This window comes from Pteropus medius, unplaced genomic scaffold, assembly GCF_902729225.1.
Source record: "Pteropus medius unplaced genomic scaffold, Ma_sr-lr_union100, whole genome shotgun sequence".
In the NCBI taxonomy this organism is placed as follows: domain Eukaryota; kingdom Metazoa; phylum Chordata; class Mammalia; order Chiroptera; family Pteropodidae; genus Pteropus; species Pteropus medius.
Window position 1 is genome coordinate 11,927,999 of NW_024340849.1, and position 15,560 is coordinate 11,943,558.

Sequence of the window (15,560 nt, forward strand, 5' to 3'; positions counted from 1 at the left end):
CATATGCCCATCTTTCCAGGAGAAAAAAATAATGTTAGTTTCTGGCTTTATTAACCACGATGAGAGGAAACCCAGCTCTTTGGATGACGAAAATATAATACACAGGTATCGGTATTCACCTGGTAACCAGTTGGTTGATTTATATCTCACAGGAGGTAAAGCAGCCACTGGACACTGGTTTGGATACTCATTTATAGGTCATGGCTATGTCTCTAAAACAGAAGGATGGCTGCTCATAGGGAAGGCTGTGGCCTCCCATCCTGTGGCCCAACGTGACCCTATCACACAAAAGACTCTTTCTTCCTCGACTGCTCATAAAGGCTCATCAATTCTCCGTACCCAAAGACAGCCACGCGGTCATCTGACTGGTGTGCCCCGACATGATCCAGAGGAGACTCAAGACTCGGATGCCATTCAGTGCAGGGCACGTGCTTCCCGGCGTGTTGGTAGTCCAGATGGCTGGCATATTCTTCTGCCAAGAAAAGCATTTCAGAGCACAGTCCACAGCTCCTAGAAACCCTAGGCGAGAGCAAAGGTGTTACTGCCCACCCTGAAGCCAGACCAATCCCACGCTGCTCCACAAACAAGAGTCAAAACACACACACCAGTGACCTTGGCTGTCACCTAGACATTCCTTCATCGTGACCTGGGGCGGCTCAGCTCAGTTCTTCATCATCCCCTCTTGATCTGTATGTGGATCTTTGGACTTGGTCTCCCTCCCCAGTGAAACTTGACTTTTCCTAACAGACTTGACTTGAGGCTGGCACCCACACTGCCTTGCAGAGAACTCACTGCCTTACGCAGGCCCCAGGATGCCGGTGCCTCACCGTGGTCCTGAGGGGAAGAGAACTCAGACAGCATCAAGAAACCACATGAGGCCAGCATTTCATTTAAAATGGCATCCCTGGTGCTCCCTTAAGAATGAACCACCTACAAATAACATCCCTACCTGTCAAGGCACAGGTATGAGAACAGAGGGGCAGATGATCCAGGAGCTAAGGGTCCAGGCCTTATCGTTAGACACTCCTGGTTCTGAGTCTGGCTGTCACTTATTAGCTCTGTGACCTCTAGCAAGTGACTTAACTTCTCTGTGCCTAAGTTTCCACATCTGCAAAATGATCTTATGATCATAGGATTATCGTGAAGAGTCAGTGAGATAACATCACAGCTATTTTAAGCCCTATCGCTTTAAGAATGGTTAATCCCTTATACTTAATTTGTTCCCTTTATTTATTTATTTATTTATTTATTTATTTATTTAATTTAATTCATTCCGAGAGCCAATTAAGTGGCCGGAGCTGTGAAACAAGGGTCTCCAAAGCTCAGGTTGCCTCTAAGAGACTCATATTTTCTCCTGGACATAGCTTTGTGCCTAAAACACTGCGGGCACCAGAAACCCTTGCAGAATTAAAACTTACAAGCAAGAGCTAGCTTGTAATCGAGCTCTGGCAATCTAAAACAACTTCTAACATGGAAGAATGTAATTACCCTATATTTTGAGGGTCCAGCCGTTAACTCTGAGTTTTCCCACTGGAGTCACTCTCAGAGTGCCTGGCTGAAGGCACGCAGCTCACCTCTCATTCAGAGGAATTTTCACTCACCAGGGATTGGCAGCACCACAGCACCATAGTGGTCCTATACCTAGTGTCACCTGGCTCCCTTCAGCTCCCTGAGAAGCCACAGGCTGCAATGGAAAGATACGGGACCTGGGCTCTACCGAGTTCCACTGAGTTTCTTAGCCTCCCTGAGCCTGTCTCCTCACTGTTAAATTAAGCACACTTTTTGACAGTGTTCTTGAGAGGATTTGAGAACGTTTATCAAACATCTGGCCCAATGCCTAATTTGGCAAAAGCAAGTACTGAATACACTTTGCTTCATTATTTATTTCCTGTCTAAATTCTACTTGTGAGTCAGCTTAACTAGCAGCAGCTTATAAAATCTCCTGAAAATAACTGGTCCGTAGCAGTGGCAATCTCTCTGAGTGCCACTTTCCTCATGTGACAAGTATTATAAAGCACAGGGGCACAGGGAGAAGTGGATGAAATGATACAGGTGGTCGGCAGTTCTCAAAGTGGCGGTCCCTGGACCAGCAGCTTCAGCATCATCATCAGCTTCAGCAACCTGGCACCTTGTTAGACATGCACAGTCCCAGGCCCCGAACCGCATTAACTGAATCTGAATCTTTGGGGATCCGCGTGTCCACCAAAGTCTGAGAACTGCTGGCCATGACAGGGCTATAAAAACCCTCGCAGCATCTTTCGACTCTCTAGTTATTATTACTGCGAGGCCACTGTATGCAACGCACCACAGAGCAAGAGCCTGACCTCCAGGGACTGGAACTCATAACTATTCACTTCACGAACACATTCGCAAGCACTCGCTCCTATTTTTCTCATCTAAATCGTAAGGGACAGGCTCACGTGTAGGAAAACACTCTAAGCAAATGCAATGATTATTTGGAAGATAAAGAACCAGGAATCCAGAATACCCGATATGGCTCTAAACTTCTAGAAGACTTGGTGGTCTCATGCTGATTTGACTCGCTGGTGAGCGTAAAGGTGGAGAGAAGAAAATGCTGAACCCAGGGTTCTCTCCATCTCGATTTTTCTTTCCAAACATTCAGAAATGTGATATTTTACTCTGATGGTATTAAATACTAAAAAAATATGCTACAGCAACAGAACAGAGAAATCTCCCATTTTGAGGCCTCAGTTAAATGTAGTTGCTGAAAAAGCTGACATAATCTTAGATCATAGCGTTTCATTTTGGGTCAAGAATCCAAAGTAGCCAATTCCTAATACCACACCATGTGTGCATACCCTAAATCCTGTGATTTGACCTTAAAATGCAGGGCTCTATAACCCATCGATAAGAGGCTAAACCAACCTCCTATGGATGACTGGCAATGGTGGATTCTGTTAACTGTAGGCTCCCCCTCAAGCTGACAATTAGAAGCATGTGGCAGGTCCCTGGAACTCAGTCAACCTCATTGAGGTCAGGGTAACAAGAGGGCTTGGCGCCCGCCCTTCTCCCTCTCCTGGATTAATTAAAAAGCATGAGGAAAAGAACGACTAATTAGGAAGGTGCATGTACATCATCTCATTGAATTCCTTCAACAGATTCTAGTATATGCCCCCCATTTCACACATATGGAAACTGAGGTTCCTCGAGGCCAAAACCTGACCAAGGGCAGAGTTAGAAACCAAGGCAGGTGTGACAGGGGGGTTTCTAAACCTGCTTTCTTTCTGCCACGCCCCCCGCAGAACCTTCTACGGGGTAGCGGGGGAGCAGAGAGAGCTCTTGAAACTCGTCATTTGAGAAACGAGGGGTTCTTGGACTTTGGGGGAGTCTGCGGAAGCCGAAGTATGACTGCTCCCCATTATGTGGGGTAATGGGGACCGCTGGGCGGGGAGCCGGCTCCTGATCTGGGCAGAAGGCTGCTTGCACAGGGACCTATAAACCTTCTCAGCTTTTCCGTTATGTCAACTCCATACAAACACGTTTTTTGTTGTTTTTCTTGTTGTTTTTGTTGGTTTTTTGTTGGTGGTGGTGGTGTTCCTGTTGTTTTTGTTTTTTGCCTGAAGATACAAACAGAATCTGATAAAATCATTACTATGCCTTCCACACTGGACAGATTTCCTGAAGCCACTTTATCACCTATTCATAATTCTTCTAGTCCATTTACTGAAATTTTGTTTTATTTTTATTCCCTTAGTTGGGGTAAAGGAAGGACGTAAAGGGGCTCTTGCAAAAACCCTTTCACGTGTTCTAGAGGTATTTGTATGACAAGGCTATTCTTGTTTCTGGGTGTGTGTGGGTGTGTGTGTGTTCTCTTCGCCTTGCCATATGGGCATGTGGAAATGAATGAAGGTAATACTCTTGATTTTTAACTAAAACACAACACAGTGTGACTCATTGCAATCCGGCCTCTCACTACACCGTGCCGGGTTATCTATTTCTGACTCAGATACACTCTGCCATGTTTAAATCAGCTGTGTTGCATACTCACTCCCCTGGCTGCAGTTTATATAAATCGTTTACCTCGGTGATGCCGGGGAGGTTCTGAGTCATCTGTGTAGCTGCGACACTGAAAATAGACACTGTGATCACGGAATTGTGCCTTAGAGGATTGCTGTAGTAAAACCCAAGCTCTGCTCTGACCTAGTCGTCCAGTAGCACAAAAACATACTGGATAATTGTGCCCAAGAAATAAAGCAGCATTTTCAGGGCCCTCGCCTTAACACACTGATGGTCAACACAGACCGAATTGTGAAGAGCAGAGACCCAGCCTCACGCTGGCAGTTAGAAGCTGTTGGGAGTTCACTGGACTCTGACACTGCAGGAATTATTTTCCAATGTCATACCCATCTAAATCACGTCTCGCAAGGGCTCTTCGTTTATTAAAATGCCTACTTTCCCCTCTGCTCAGGGCTCCTGACCGTGAGAGATGGGCCAGGCCACCCGCCCATCGGATTCCGTTTCTTTGTTCGCTCCTCTCCATCTCTCTCAAAGGCAGACTCCCGTAAGTGGCCGAATGCGTGCCATGTGCTGGGGACGCCCTGTGGTCTGATGCCCAACCCCTGGCTGCCACGTAGACGGTTCCAGCCAGAGGAAGGACCAGGCCCAGCAGAGTGAGGAACCTGCAGGGAGAAGAAGCAAATGAGAAGATGCCGAGACTCTCCATCGCACTGACGCTGCCACAGCAGTAAGATGCGGAGGACACAGTCTAGCAAAAACAAAACCACTCAAGCTCCCTGCTGGAAGGCAGGTAAATCTTCAACGCTTTGAAGAGTTGGAAGTAGCTTTCTGAGGATAAAAAAATTACAAAGAAAATGCTTAATGGATTTCACTGAACTCATTATAATTGTAAAAAAAAAAATCATAAACAAACAAACAAAAAGCAATCAAAACACTGAGGCAGATATTTGCAGCTGATATGGCTCAAGATTCATATCCTTTATCTTTACAATGAACTTTAAAAATTCTTAAGAATCCAACCAGCACACGCATAGACGAGGGAGGGAAGAGGATGAATAGCAGATAAATAAACTTTAGGGGAAAAACCTTCATGACCAGTTTTTTAAAATGTAAATTAAAGCAATTTATATATTTATTAAATTGGTACTCGTTCTTAGAAAGGGAGCTTTGGATGCCAGTGACAGGGTGATGAAAAAGACATGGACGTCTCCTCCCGGGGGCAGTTTAAATGAGGTTTTCAGGAAAGCACCTTATCAAATGATGTGAACTATGGGCCAGCGATTCTGCTTCTGGCAAGGCAAGATGCCAACCAGAAGCACCAGGCAATACTGCTGGGTATTTGTGTGAGAAGCGATGCCTCAGTTAAGAGAAATTGATCTTCAGGGCTCACATGATAGGAAAAGGAATATTTTGGGACAAGATACACTTCTTAGTGACCCTGAAACCTAATGACATTTGGGTGTGGCCAGCCCTCCTCTTGAATTCTTTTGAATTTTCTTGTCCAAGGTAAATGGTGATCTACCTGTACATAGACAGCACTGGCATCCATGTCTTTTTCATCACCCTGTCACTGGCATCCAAAGCTCCCTTTCTAAGAACGAGTACCAATTTAATAAATATATAAATTGGTTTAATTTACATTTTAAAAAACTGGTCATGAAGATTTTTCCCCTAAAGTTTGACAGCATTCAACGGCAGAAAATGAAACGGCTCAGTGTAGCCGGTGAGTGGAAGTTGAGAAAACAGCCCCATCACACACACGCTAACCAGGTAGCTCAGGTGCCCGTACTCACAGACACACGGCAGCAAACGTGTCCAGGGGAAACAGCCCAGTAGCACATCTGGCCACGCCCCCACCAGATGGGGAGGAAGAATTCATCGTAAAGAGAGACAGAGAAGGAGCCAAAAACGAAGCATTTCTGAATCTTAAAATATCTACCGAGGAAAAAAAAAAAAAAATTGTATTAATAATACTTTACTTGGCAATAAATATTTTTCCAAGATTTTTCATATCTCTTATTTCAAAACAAAATCTTGACATTAGAAAGGGCAGCTGGCTCTTAACACATCTGATTTAAAGATAAGGAAAATAGGGCACAAAGGTGCTGAAACTCATAAAACTAGGAACTTTTAGTGCAGCTGGAGGTGACCCCCAGGTCACCTGCCCAGACTCTGGCCTCTTTCCCAGCATACAGTGCAGAAAATGACAGTCCTGAAAAGGCACCATTGCCAGCTCAAATCTATTTGTGAACAGGTCCCCACAAGAGAGATAAATGCAATATGAGAAAGAACAATATGAAGGGTGCCCACAAGGTGGTTGAAAGGTGCTGTCTGAAACTGAAGCTAAGGAGCCCCACCTTGAACACAGCTAATTAGTCACAGCAAGAAAGACATGAAAGATGTCAGTGGTAAGACGAGGGTAGTAGTCTTAGGTTTTAGCGTGACTCAGAATTACCTGGAGGGCTTGGTGAATAGATTCTTCCTGCCTCTCCTCCCTACAAGCTTCTGATCCAGTAGGTCTGGGGTGGGACCTGGGAATCTGCATTTCTAACAAGTTCCCAGGTGCCCTTGCTGCTCATCAGAGTGCACACTTTGAGAACCACAGGACTAGGGGACATCCAAATCCTCCTCAAAGAATGGGGGACACGGCATGGTTTAACAAAACAGCCGTGCCAATTATAAATAACAAAATATGCTGCTGTTTATTAAGTGCCCATTAGATATGAGACATGTTTGGTCATTATTTCCAATCCATCAACGACCCTACAAGGAGCTATTATTCACTTGTCTTACAGACAAGGACAATTCTCCTCAGATCAGTCTGTAAACCTAAGCATAGCAGTTAAGAATGCAGGTCCCGCAGTGTGGGAGCCTGCGGCCGCCCCTTACTGTATCACCATGGCCAAGTTACTCCATCTTTCTATGCCTCGGTTTCCCCTTGGCAAATGGAGATGACAGTACCTACCGCACAGGGTTGTCGTGAAAGCTAAATGTAGCAGTGACTGTAAAGCACTTAGAAAGTACCTGGCACGTAGTAAGAGGTCAATAAATGTTCGTCACCTTCATTGTTATTGCTGCTAAGTGGCAGGGCCGGGACTCGTCCCAGGGCTGTGGGAACTTGAAGGATGTAGTAGGATGTGGTCTTTTGATGTCCTCGCGCTACCTCATCCCGCCACACTGCATTGCCTAGACTTGCATACAGGAGGCTTGGGTCTGAACCAGCTTGCTCTGTGACCCCGGGCAAGTCACCTCACCTCTCTGGGTCTCATTTCCTCATCTGCGTAATGAGGGAGGGTGGGTTGGACACGCTGTAGTCTAATGTCCTTTTCACTTCCAACACCCACTGTTCCCATGAGTGTGACTGAAGGGTTTCTGGATGTCCAATTAGGCCACTAAAAGATTAACAATATATGATTGTTAATATATGAGTGATTCTGAACTGTGACCTGTTAAGGGTAAGACAAGAAGATAAGGAGGAGTTGTCTGCGTGTCCTCAGCACTGGCCAAGAGTGAGGGTGCACCGTCAAAGAGGTCCCCACAGGGGACACGGCAGCAGAATTCCTCATTATCCAATTCCACTTGCTCCGAACTGATGCTCCCCGAGCTCCTTCCTGGTAGTATGTGAATTTCCCAAATAAAACTCTTCCACTGAAAAAGAAGTGCACTGACCAGCTGACCTGTCTGTTCCCTTTGGAAGTTCTAGCTCTAATTTTAAAGGAATCGATTTGCTTTTTGTTGTGTTAATCAACTCCCCATTCATGAGCCTCTGGGCCCTGTGGATCAGGCCTCCAGCTTCATGACCCTGGATAAACTGAGAAAATCAACTTCCTGGGCCTACAAAGCAAAGCTGTGACCCTGTAGTGACCTTCTGCAGTCACCCCGCGAGGCCACAGCAGCCAGGACCTTCCTCTGTCCCCTTAAACCGCACAGCACATCTCGGAGGCCATAGGGAAATCAAAGATCTAGGTGTAAAAACTTTGGAGTTTATCTACATTGTTGAAAAACCATTTTTTAAAATTTCACTTAGAGCCCTAAAAGCAACAAAGTGTGTAAGACAACAGAATTAGGAATAAAAAAGACAAAGTCTACCTCTGGGCTTCCATGTCAAATTTCCTTCGCTTTCCATTGCTTTTAAAAGGGTATTTTTAGATCCGAGTCTCCCTTCCAAAAAAGCTCAGGCGTAACAGCAGCTGAAAGGCGGACGGGGCGCCCGTCCTCTCCGACGACGTCTCCGCATCTAACTCATAGAGGAGCCGCCTCACAGGCCCCAAAGCCCATGAAAGCAGGTGACAGCAGACCTCGCCTCAGTTACCATGGCAATTCCTCCAGCAGTTTGCCTGAGGACGAAACCCCAAGCGTTAAGCAATGGGGTCCAGGCTCTGAAGGACACAGGAAACCCGGGTCCTCACTGCTGAGTGGGCGAACCTGGATGACAAGTTAACACGGTGCCCTACCCCACAGGGAGTCCGAGCTAGATACGCACAAAATGCCGTCCCTGGCTCTGCCCGGCTCCATCACCATACCCACTCTGGAGGGTGGCAGTGACTTTTAAATCTCTATATAGCTCTGGCCCAGCCAAGAAGCCAGAACAATGCTGGAAGAGAGAGAGGGAGGGAGTGTGTGTGTTTGGGGGGAGGTGGAGGTGTTGGAGAGGTACTGGAAAGAGCACACGCAGGCCCATCTCTTACATTTCCTCCTGGGGCAGGAGCACCTGGGGGCGCCCACAGGGTCCCACCCCAACCCCCAGCTCCTGGCTCAGCACTTTTCTCTTCCCACTCTGTTCCTACATCACCAAGCACCTTACAGGCACGAGTGCAAACAACCTACGCTGCACCCCTTAACCTTACCCACTGCAGTCACTCCTTAGAGGGGGACTGGGAGCCAGCTGGGGAGGGAATTCTTGGGTCCTCGTCACTCAGAATGTGACTGGAAGGGAGGGGCAGGCTCCAGGTGAGTGTGTCCTCCTGGAGCTATGACCTCTCTTTCGATGGGGGGGACATCCAGAGGAAGGCCAGAGGAGGGGCCCCTAAAGTGTGGAGCCCTTCTTGCCTAGGCCTGAGGGCTGCCCTGCAGACACCCCCTTCCCCCAAAGCACTCGCCATCCCCTCATGTTGATCACAAGACTGTGGGGACCCTAAGGGTCAGGAAGGGAAGAGCATGAGTAGAACAGACTTGAGCCCGAGAGGACCCAAAATCAAGTTCAGGGATTTTGAAAAGAGAATGTTATGGATTGAACTGTGTCTCCCCTCCCCAACCCCCATTCATATGTTGAAGACCTGAACCCCTCCCTCAGTACCTCAGCATGTGACTGCACCTGGAGGTAAGGCCTTTAGAGAGGTGATTAAGTCAAAATGAGGCCACGGAAGTGTGCCCTAAATCAATCCAACTGGTATCCTTAAAGGAAGAGGAAATTTAGACACGGACGTGAGAGCGTGCACAGGAAGGACCACGTAAGGACACAGCAAGCCGGCACCATCTGCAAGCCAAGAAGAAAGTCCTCACGAGAGGCCAACCCTGCTGACACCTTGACCTTGGATTTCCAGAAATGCAAGCAATAGATTTCTTTTGTTTAAGCCCCCCAGGCGGTGGTATTTTTGTAAAGGCAGCCCTGGAAATCTAACGTAGGGACTCACCAAATCAGTGGGCAGCACTTGGTATGGGAACCAGGCCAAGACACTCAGAATAGGGCTCCCTATGGACAGCTGGTTTGCTGGACTTGTCCAACCTCATCCAATCACAAAGTTAACATCCTCAGGTCCCAGCAGCTCCAAGGAGAAGCACCTACACCCAGCTCTGAATCCTGCCGTGGTAAAGAAAACCAGCTGGTAGCCCATGCACGTTCAATCACCTTAAGTATCTATACTGTGCCGGATTCTGGGTCTACACAGCAGAATATGAAAAGTTCATTTGAAACTGTTATTTGTTCTCTTTCCCACCAACATCTTGCCATGCCCTCACTTCCTTCGCTAACACAGGCCAGCTCAAGCTCTCGCTATAAACTCCCCCTTCACCCTCTCCAACGTGGCTTCTTTCCCCGCATCCCAAAGCTCTTCTACATGTCTGTCTGTCCCCAGCACTCAGTGTGAGATGGAGCGTGTACTTCCTGACAGCGCTTCCTAGCAGCTTTAGGCACACACACTTCTCATCAAATTGCAGGTTTCCTAAGATGAGGAAGCCCCAGCTGTTTTGATTGTCCCCTAGCACGTACATGTGATACATATAAAAGTGCTTAATAAATATTTTCTGAATTAAACTGAGAACAGAAAATAGTGTTCTGTGAAATGTTTTTGATTCTTTGAGTCCTTAATAGGAAGGCACTTCTGTGGGTGATTCAAGGAGTTATTATTAGAAGAGCTCCATTTTCTCAATCAGTGCACAGGGACCACGAGAGAGAGCAGCTGGGGGGGGAGAAATCATCCCTTGAAATTCTGACACCATTGTTCTACTATGGAGGCCTCATCGTTCTAATTGTAATTGGCATAGCAAGATGAAATTAGCCTAATAGAGCATAGGAGAGTAGACAGTTTATAGCATATTGTAAGAGACTGTTAAACACTGATTGTAGGCAGCTCAGTACTCATTGCTTTGGGCCCTGCAAATGGAGACAGTGTGATCAACATATAATGTTCTACAATTTCCATCAGGACAGGAGACAGACTGAGAGTTCCTAAAAATGGAAATAAGCAGCCTTTCAAAGTTGAGTATGAATATTGTTTGCTAACTCAGGGTTAACAGATCCTTAAACCAAAGCCCCTTCTTTTTCAGCTCTGTGCTGTCCCTGTGACCCGATAAAATCTTCTGCCTCATAATTAAACATCAGTCAGATTTGTCTGATGTTTGTCAAGCATGTTGTAAACGCAGGACCCTGAGCTAAGTGCCCGAATCGCCATCCTCCCAACTCCCTGTTGTGTTTAAGGGGCCTCAGATAATCTAGCCAAATTAGGAAACTAGGTATTAGGTAGTTTTCTGGATTGAATTGTGTCCCCCCCAGAAAGCTTCAAGCCCCAGAACTATGACTGTGACCTTACTCGGAAATAGGGTCTTTGCAGATACAATCAACTTTAGATGAAGTCACACTAGGTTAGGGTGGACACTAAATCCAGTATGGCTGTGTCCTTATACAAAGAGGGAAATGCAGATGCAGAGAGGCACACAGAGCAGAACACGCCACATAACAATGGAGGCTGAGACTGGAGTGATGCATCTTTACCACCCAGGTTATGGTACAGGATCCTGACGGGGAGAATATGCCACCCCAAACCGCCTTAAAGAATTGAGATAGGGGGCCTGGCTCAGAGAAAGAGCTATTACCGGACATACTTTTATTTGAATACCTTATCTGTTTGGTAAGGAAAACATCCACCAAACACCTGCTCTCCTTATTGTCCTGTGAATTACCCTCCTCCCCTTTGAAGCCCCAGGCCTCTATCTCTTTCCTTAGCTCAGGATGGCATATAGGCCTCAACTGCCTGACTCACCCTTGAGTCTCATATTTTTATGGCGCTTCCTTATGTACAAAATTAAAAATTTGTTTTTCCCCATTAATCTGTCTTATATCAATGATTAGATCAGCCAAAGAACCTAGAAGGGTAGAAGGAAAAATTTTCCATCCCAATGATCCCTAGGGAATGGGACACAATAAGTGACCCCGAAATATGCAGATATGAGTTGTTAGGACCTATAACTGAGTTTGCAATCATCACACCCAAATTTCATCTAGAATCTTGACACTTTGGTGTTACATATTTTCATTCTCAGGAACCCATGCAAAGTCTGTTGGTTGAAATTTTATAACATCCTACGGCAACTATAATGTGCAGTTTGGGGCAATATGTTCTCTGCTGTCCAGAATCGTTTCCCCTTTCTCTGCAAAACTGGGTGCATTTCTTCTTGGCTTATCTGCTCCAGTGTCCGTCTGCCAATGCCCCGCCTTCCTGCTCTACACGAGTAAAGTCTGCACAAACGACCAGCGCCTCCTGTGATTGCTGAGTCGGTTGCCCCCACATCAGCAGAGGAAATATTGGCAACTCCATCAAAAAGCTTTAAGGAATAGCTGACAAATCCTTTCCAGATGAGACCTTTTTCATAGGCAAAGACACTCCCAGTTCTATCTGCTGCCTCTGTGCAGAAGCTGGAGAAACACCTTGACAGTGAAGACTGAAGTCCACAAACACACCCACCAAGTCAGCTCTGCTCACCCTAATCAGGGCCCTTCCTTTTCCCAGTTTCTCAGAGAATCATCAAAATATCTTTGTAAAAAGAGAACAAATTAGTGGTCACCAGATAGGAGGGGGCTGGAAGATGGGTGAAAAAGGTGAAAGAGATGAAGAAGTCCAAATTGGCAGTTATTTAAAATAGTCACAGGGATGTAAAGTACAGCATAGAGACTACAGTCAATAATATTGTGATAACTGTGTATGGTGTCGGATGGGTACCAGACTTAGCGGGATGATCACTTCATAAGTTCTATAAATGTCTAATCGCTATGTTGTACATCTGAAACTAATATAATATTGTATGCCAACTGTAATCGAAAAATAAGTAAATAAATATCTTTGATAATGGTTTCTAACTTTACATTTTATTCCAATGTCAACTCCGATTTATAAGCTTAGCATTAAAAAATTGGTTAATTTGTAAAATCTTTTAATAATGAACATTAACTTAGACTTAGGGAGTCATTTATTCGCTTGAAATGCTAATTTAATAATAACCGCACATTTATCTTTGCCGCTAGGATATTCATGACTTATGTAACAAGAATTGAAATTGAAATTTGATTTGTAACAATTGGTTTTCTTAACATTACATAAAATATTTGGTTAGATAAATAGGTAATATACCAGCAGCTATAGCGATAATCACAAATTCAGAGGGCAATTTAAGGTTATTGAAAACTAATTGTACTATCAACATTTAAAAGAGGACTTTTAAGAACGTGTATGATATCATGACATAATAAGAAATATATATTTGGTCTTCATCCCCAGTTCCTGCATCAGAGATCCTAAAGGCCTTGGAATTTCCTGAGTGCTAGGCATGAGAGGGACATCTGTTTTTTATTCATAATAAGCCCCTTTCAACCATTCTTGAGTTTATGCTAATGAGGTGACTCTAGGAGGATGGGGGCTGGTTTCCAAAACAACCAATCATGTGATTAGAGGGTTGGAACGTTCAGCGCCATCCTTGACCTCTGGGGAGGAAAGAGGGGCTGGGGTTTGAGTCAGTCGCCAATGGCCAGTGATTCAATCAATCATGCCTACGCTATAGAAACTCCATAAAACCCCTCAACAAAGAAACTCTAAGAGCTTCTGGGCTGGTGAACACATTGGCATGCTGGGAGGGGTGGTCCACACTAAGAGGCACGCGTGCTCTGTGCCCCTTCCCACATACTTTGCCCTATGCATCTCTTCCCTTTGACTATTCCTGAGTTTTGACCTTTCTAATAAGCCAGTCATGAAAGGTAAAGGATTTCCCTGAGTTCAGTGCTGTTTTAGCAAATTATCAAACATGAAGTATCATGGGAACCCCTGATCTGCAGCCAAATTAGACACAAGTGTGGGTAACCACAGCACCCACTATTTATGATTGGTGTCTGAAGTAGGGAGCAGTCTTGTGGCTCCGAGCCCTTAATCTGTGGGGTCAGCACTTCCTTCGGGTAGTTCATGTCAGAATTGCATCATGTGAGGAGGAAACCCACACATGTGGTTTGAGAAGTAAGTAGAGAAACAGAGTCTTCCTTTTAATGTGTCCTGTTACTTCTTATTTCAATCACCAGGATAAATACAAAAGACAGAAGTTTTAGGCTTTAAAGCTCTTCCTTTGAACATTTTGAAAGATTTAGAGGAAATCGAACCAGTTTCCACACAGAGTAAATTGTGTTCATTCCTCATGGCTAAGGTCAGATACGCCTGAAAGGCTGCAGAGTTACATCCGGACTGAATTTCACGTCCACCCCCGTCTGTACAGAGCAAGAGGCCGGAAGTATGGGGAGATTAAGTGACTTGCCCAGGATCACAGAGTTGGGAGGTGACAATCAGGACCAAATGCTGGGCCCTAATCCATTATAACACACTGGCCTCACGCACGCCTGGCTCAGCATGGCTTCTGGATTTAGCAGCTGACAGATCCCCACACATGGACCACAGCAGAGGACACGCACAGCATAGAAACCGGATACCACTCACCTCCTTTCTTCAGGCAGCCGAGTGTGAGGGGAGATTGTTTAAGTTTAAACTTTTATTTGAGATTCAGCTCCTCACTGCTTTTCTCCTCCTTCCTACCTACTCCCTTCCCATTCCGCCACCTCCGCCCCCCAGCTCCCCAAACTCCATTACTCTCGGGTTATTGAATTTATCAGGATGAAAGTTGGGTTCAGTCCTAAAAGAACAGCCTTTCTTGGCTCCAAGGGGTTGGGATTTTTCAAACTTTATGCTGAGACAAATTGTTTCCCTGGACCTACCCAGCTGAGACATCACAGTCACATCCTCTTCGGCACACGAATCAGGGACACACACACCCACACTGTAGTCGGTTCCATCCTAGGAAACACAATGTCACACGTTCCCTTAATGTTTAGTGTTCATGGAATATCTGCATGATCATTTCTAAGTAAGGTTGCTGCTGCATTACCCATCAATGAAGCACACTGGGAAAGGGAACAGAAAGGTATGAAAAGAAGGAAAGTTTGCTGACTTCTTTGGAGATGGCTTCTCCATAACAGAGCAGTTCAAGTGAATTCACAGTGCTTCAGATGCACCCACACTTAAATGAAAATATGTTCCAAGGCTTAATGTAGCCTATGGCCACGCCCCCCTGAACATGTCCAATCTCGTCTGATCTCGGTCGGGCCTGGTTAGTACTTGGATGGGAGACCACCTTGGAATACCAGGTGCTGTAGGCGTTTAAAAAAAAATTTTTTTTTTAATAAAAATCAATAAATGAATAAAAAAGCAGCCACCAGTGTAGGATAGTCTGCCCAAGTGCATCTCTCTCCTATATTAACAGTCAACACTTCTACAATTTTCAATGAAATTGCCAAGTTGTCATTATTTCATAGCAAGACACAATGTATCAAGTAAAGATTTTATTAACAAATCAAGCCGATAATTAGAATGCCTATCCCAATAAAGCAAAGATCAAATTATAAATAAAAAATTTCTGGGATGCTTCTAAACATATAACTTACATGATTGTGTAGACCTGACCTTTTGCTCTGATACCAAGTCATTAATCTGCTTTGAAAATAGGATATGACATTTGCACACACTGATTAAACCCTCAAGCAATCATCATAACTTTCAGCAAGACAAATGGAGCTGGGTGATAATCTTCCTATCTCCAATGGTTAACTGTTCTAAGACTATTTTAGAGCATCAATATTAGAGAGTTTGGATTTCTTATTGTTACTTTATACTATTGTTATTACCAAACCAGTAATATGTGTTTTTAGTGTTGTGTGACATGCATAAAGTCTATCTTTATAGGTAGTCGAAGGCTGTGATATTCTAGTTCTTTTTCCCCCCAGCAGTAAACGAATTAACTTGCTTTGAAGATACTGAGCCCTGTGACCTCAGTGATGT

The 15,560-nt window shown here is 45.1% G+C and overlaps 1 protein-coding gene across 1 annotated transcript in view; it reads right to left on the reverse strand.

Annotated features, from left to right (window-relative positions):
- Nucleotides 1–15,560, reverse strand: part of LOC120584712 (O-acyltransferase like protein) — a 55,435-nt gene that overhangs the window by 26,219 nt on the left and 13,656 nt on the right. The window contains exons 5-8 of the mRNA XM_039840597.1: nucleotides 14,441–14,519; nucleotides 5,772–5,913; nucleotides 4,414–4,640; nucleotides 340–519 (exon numbers count right to left, since the gene is read on the reverse strand). Coding sequence (XP_039696531.1) covers nucleotides 340–519; nucleotides 4,414–4,640; nucleotides 5,772–5,913; nucleotides 14,441–14,519 — 628 coding nt within the window. The remainder of the gene's footprint in view (nucleotides 1–339; nucleotides 520–4,413; nucleotides 4,641–5,771; nucleotides 5,914–14,440; nucleotides 14,520–15,560) is intronic.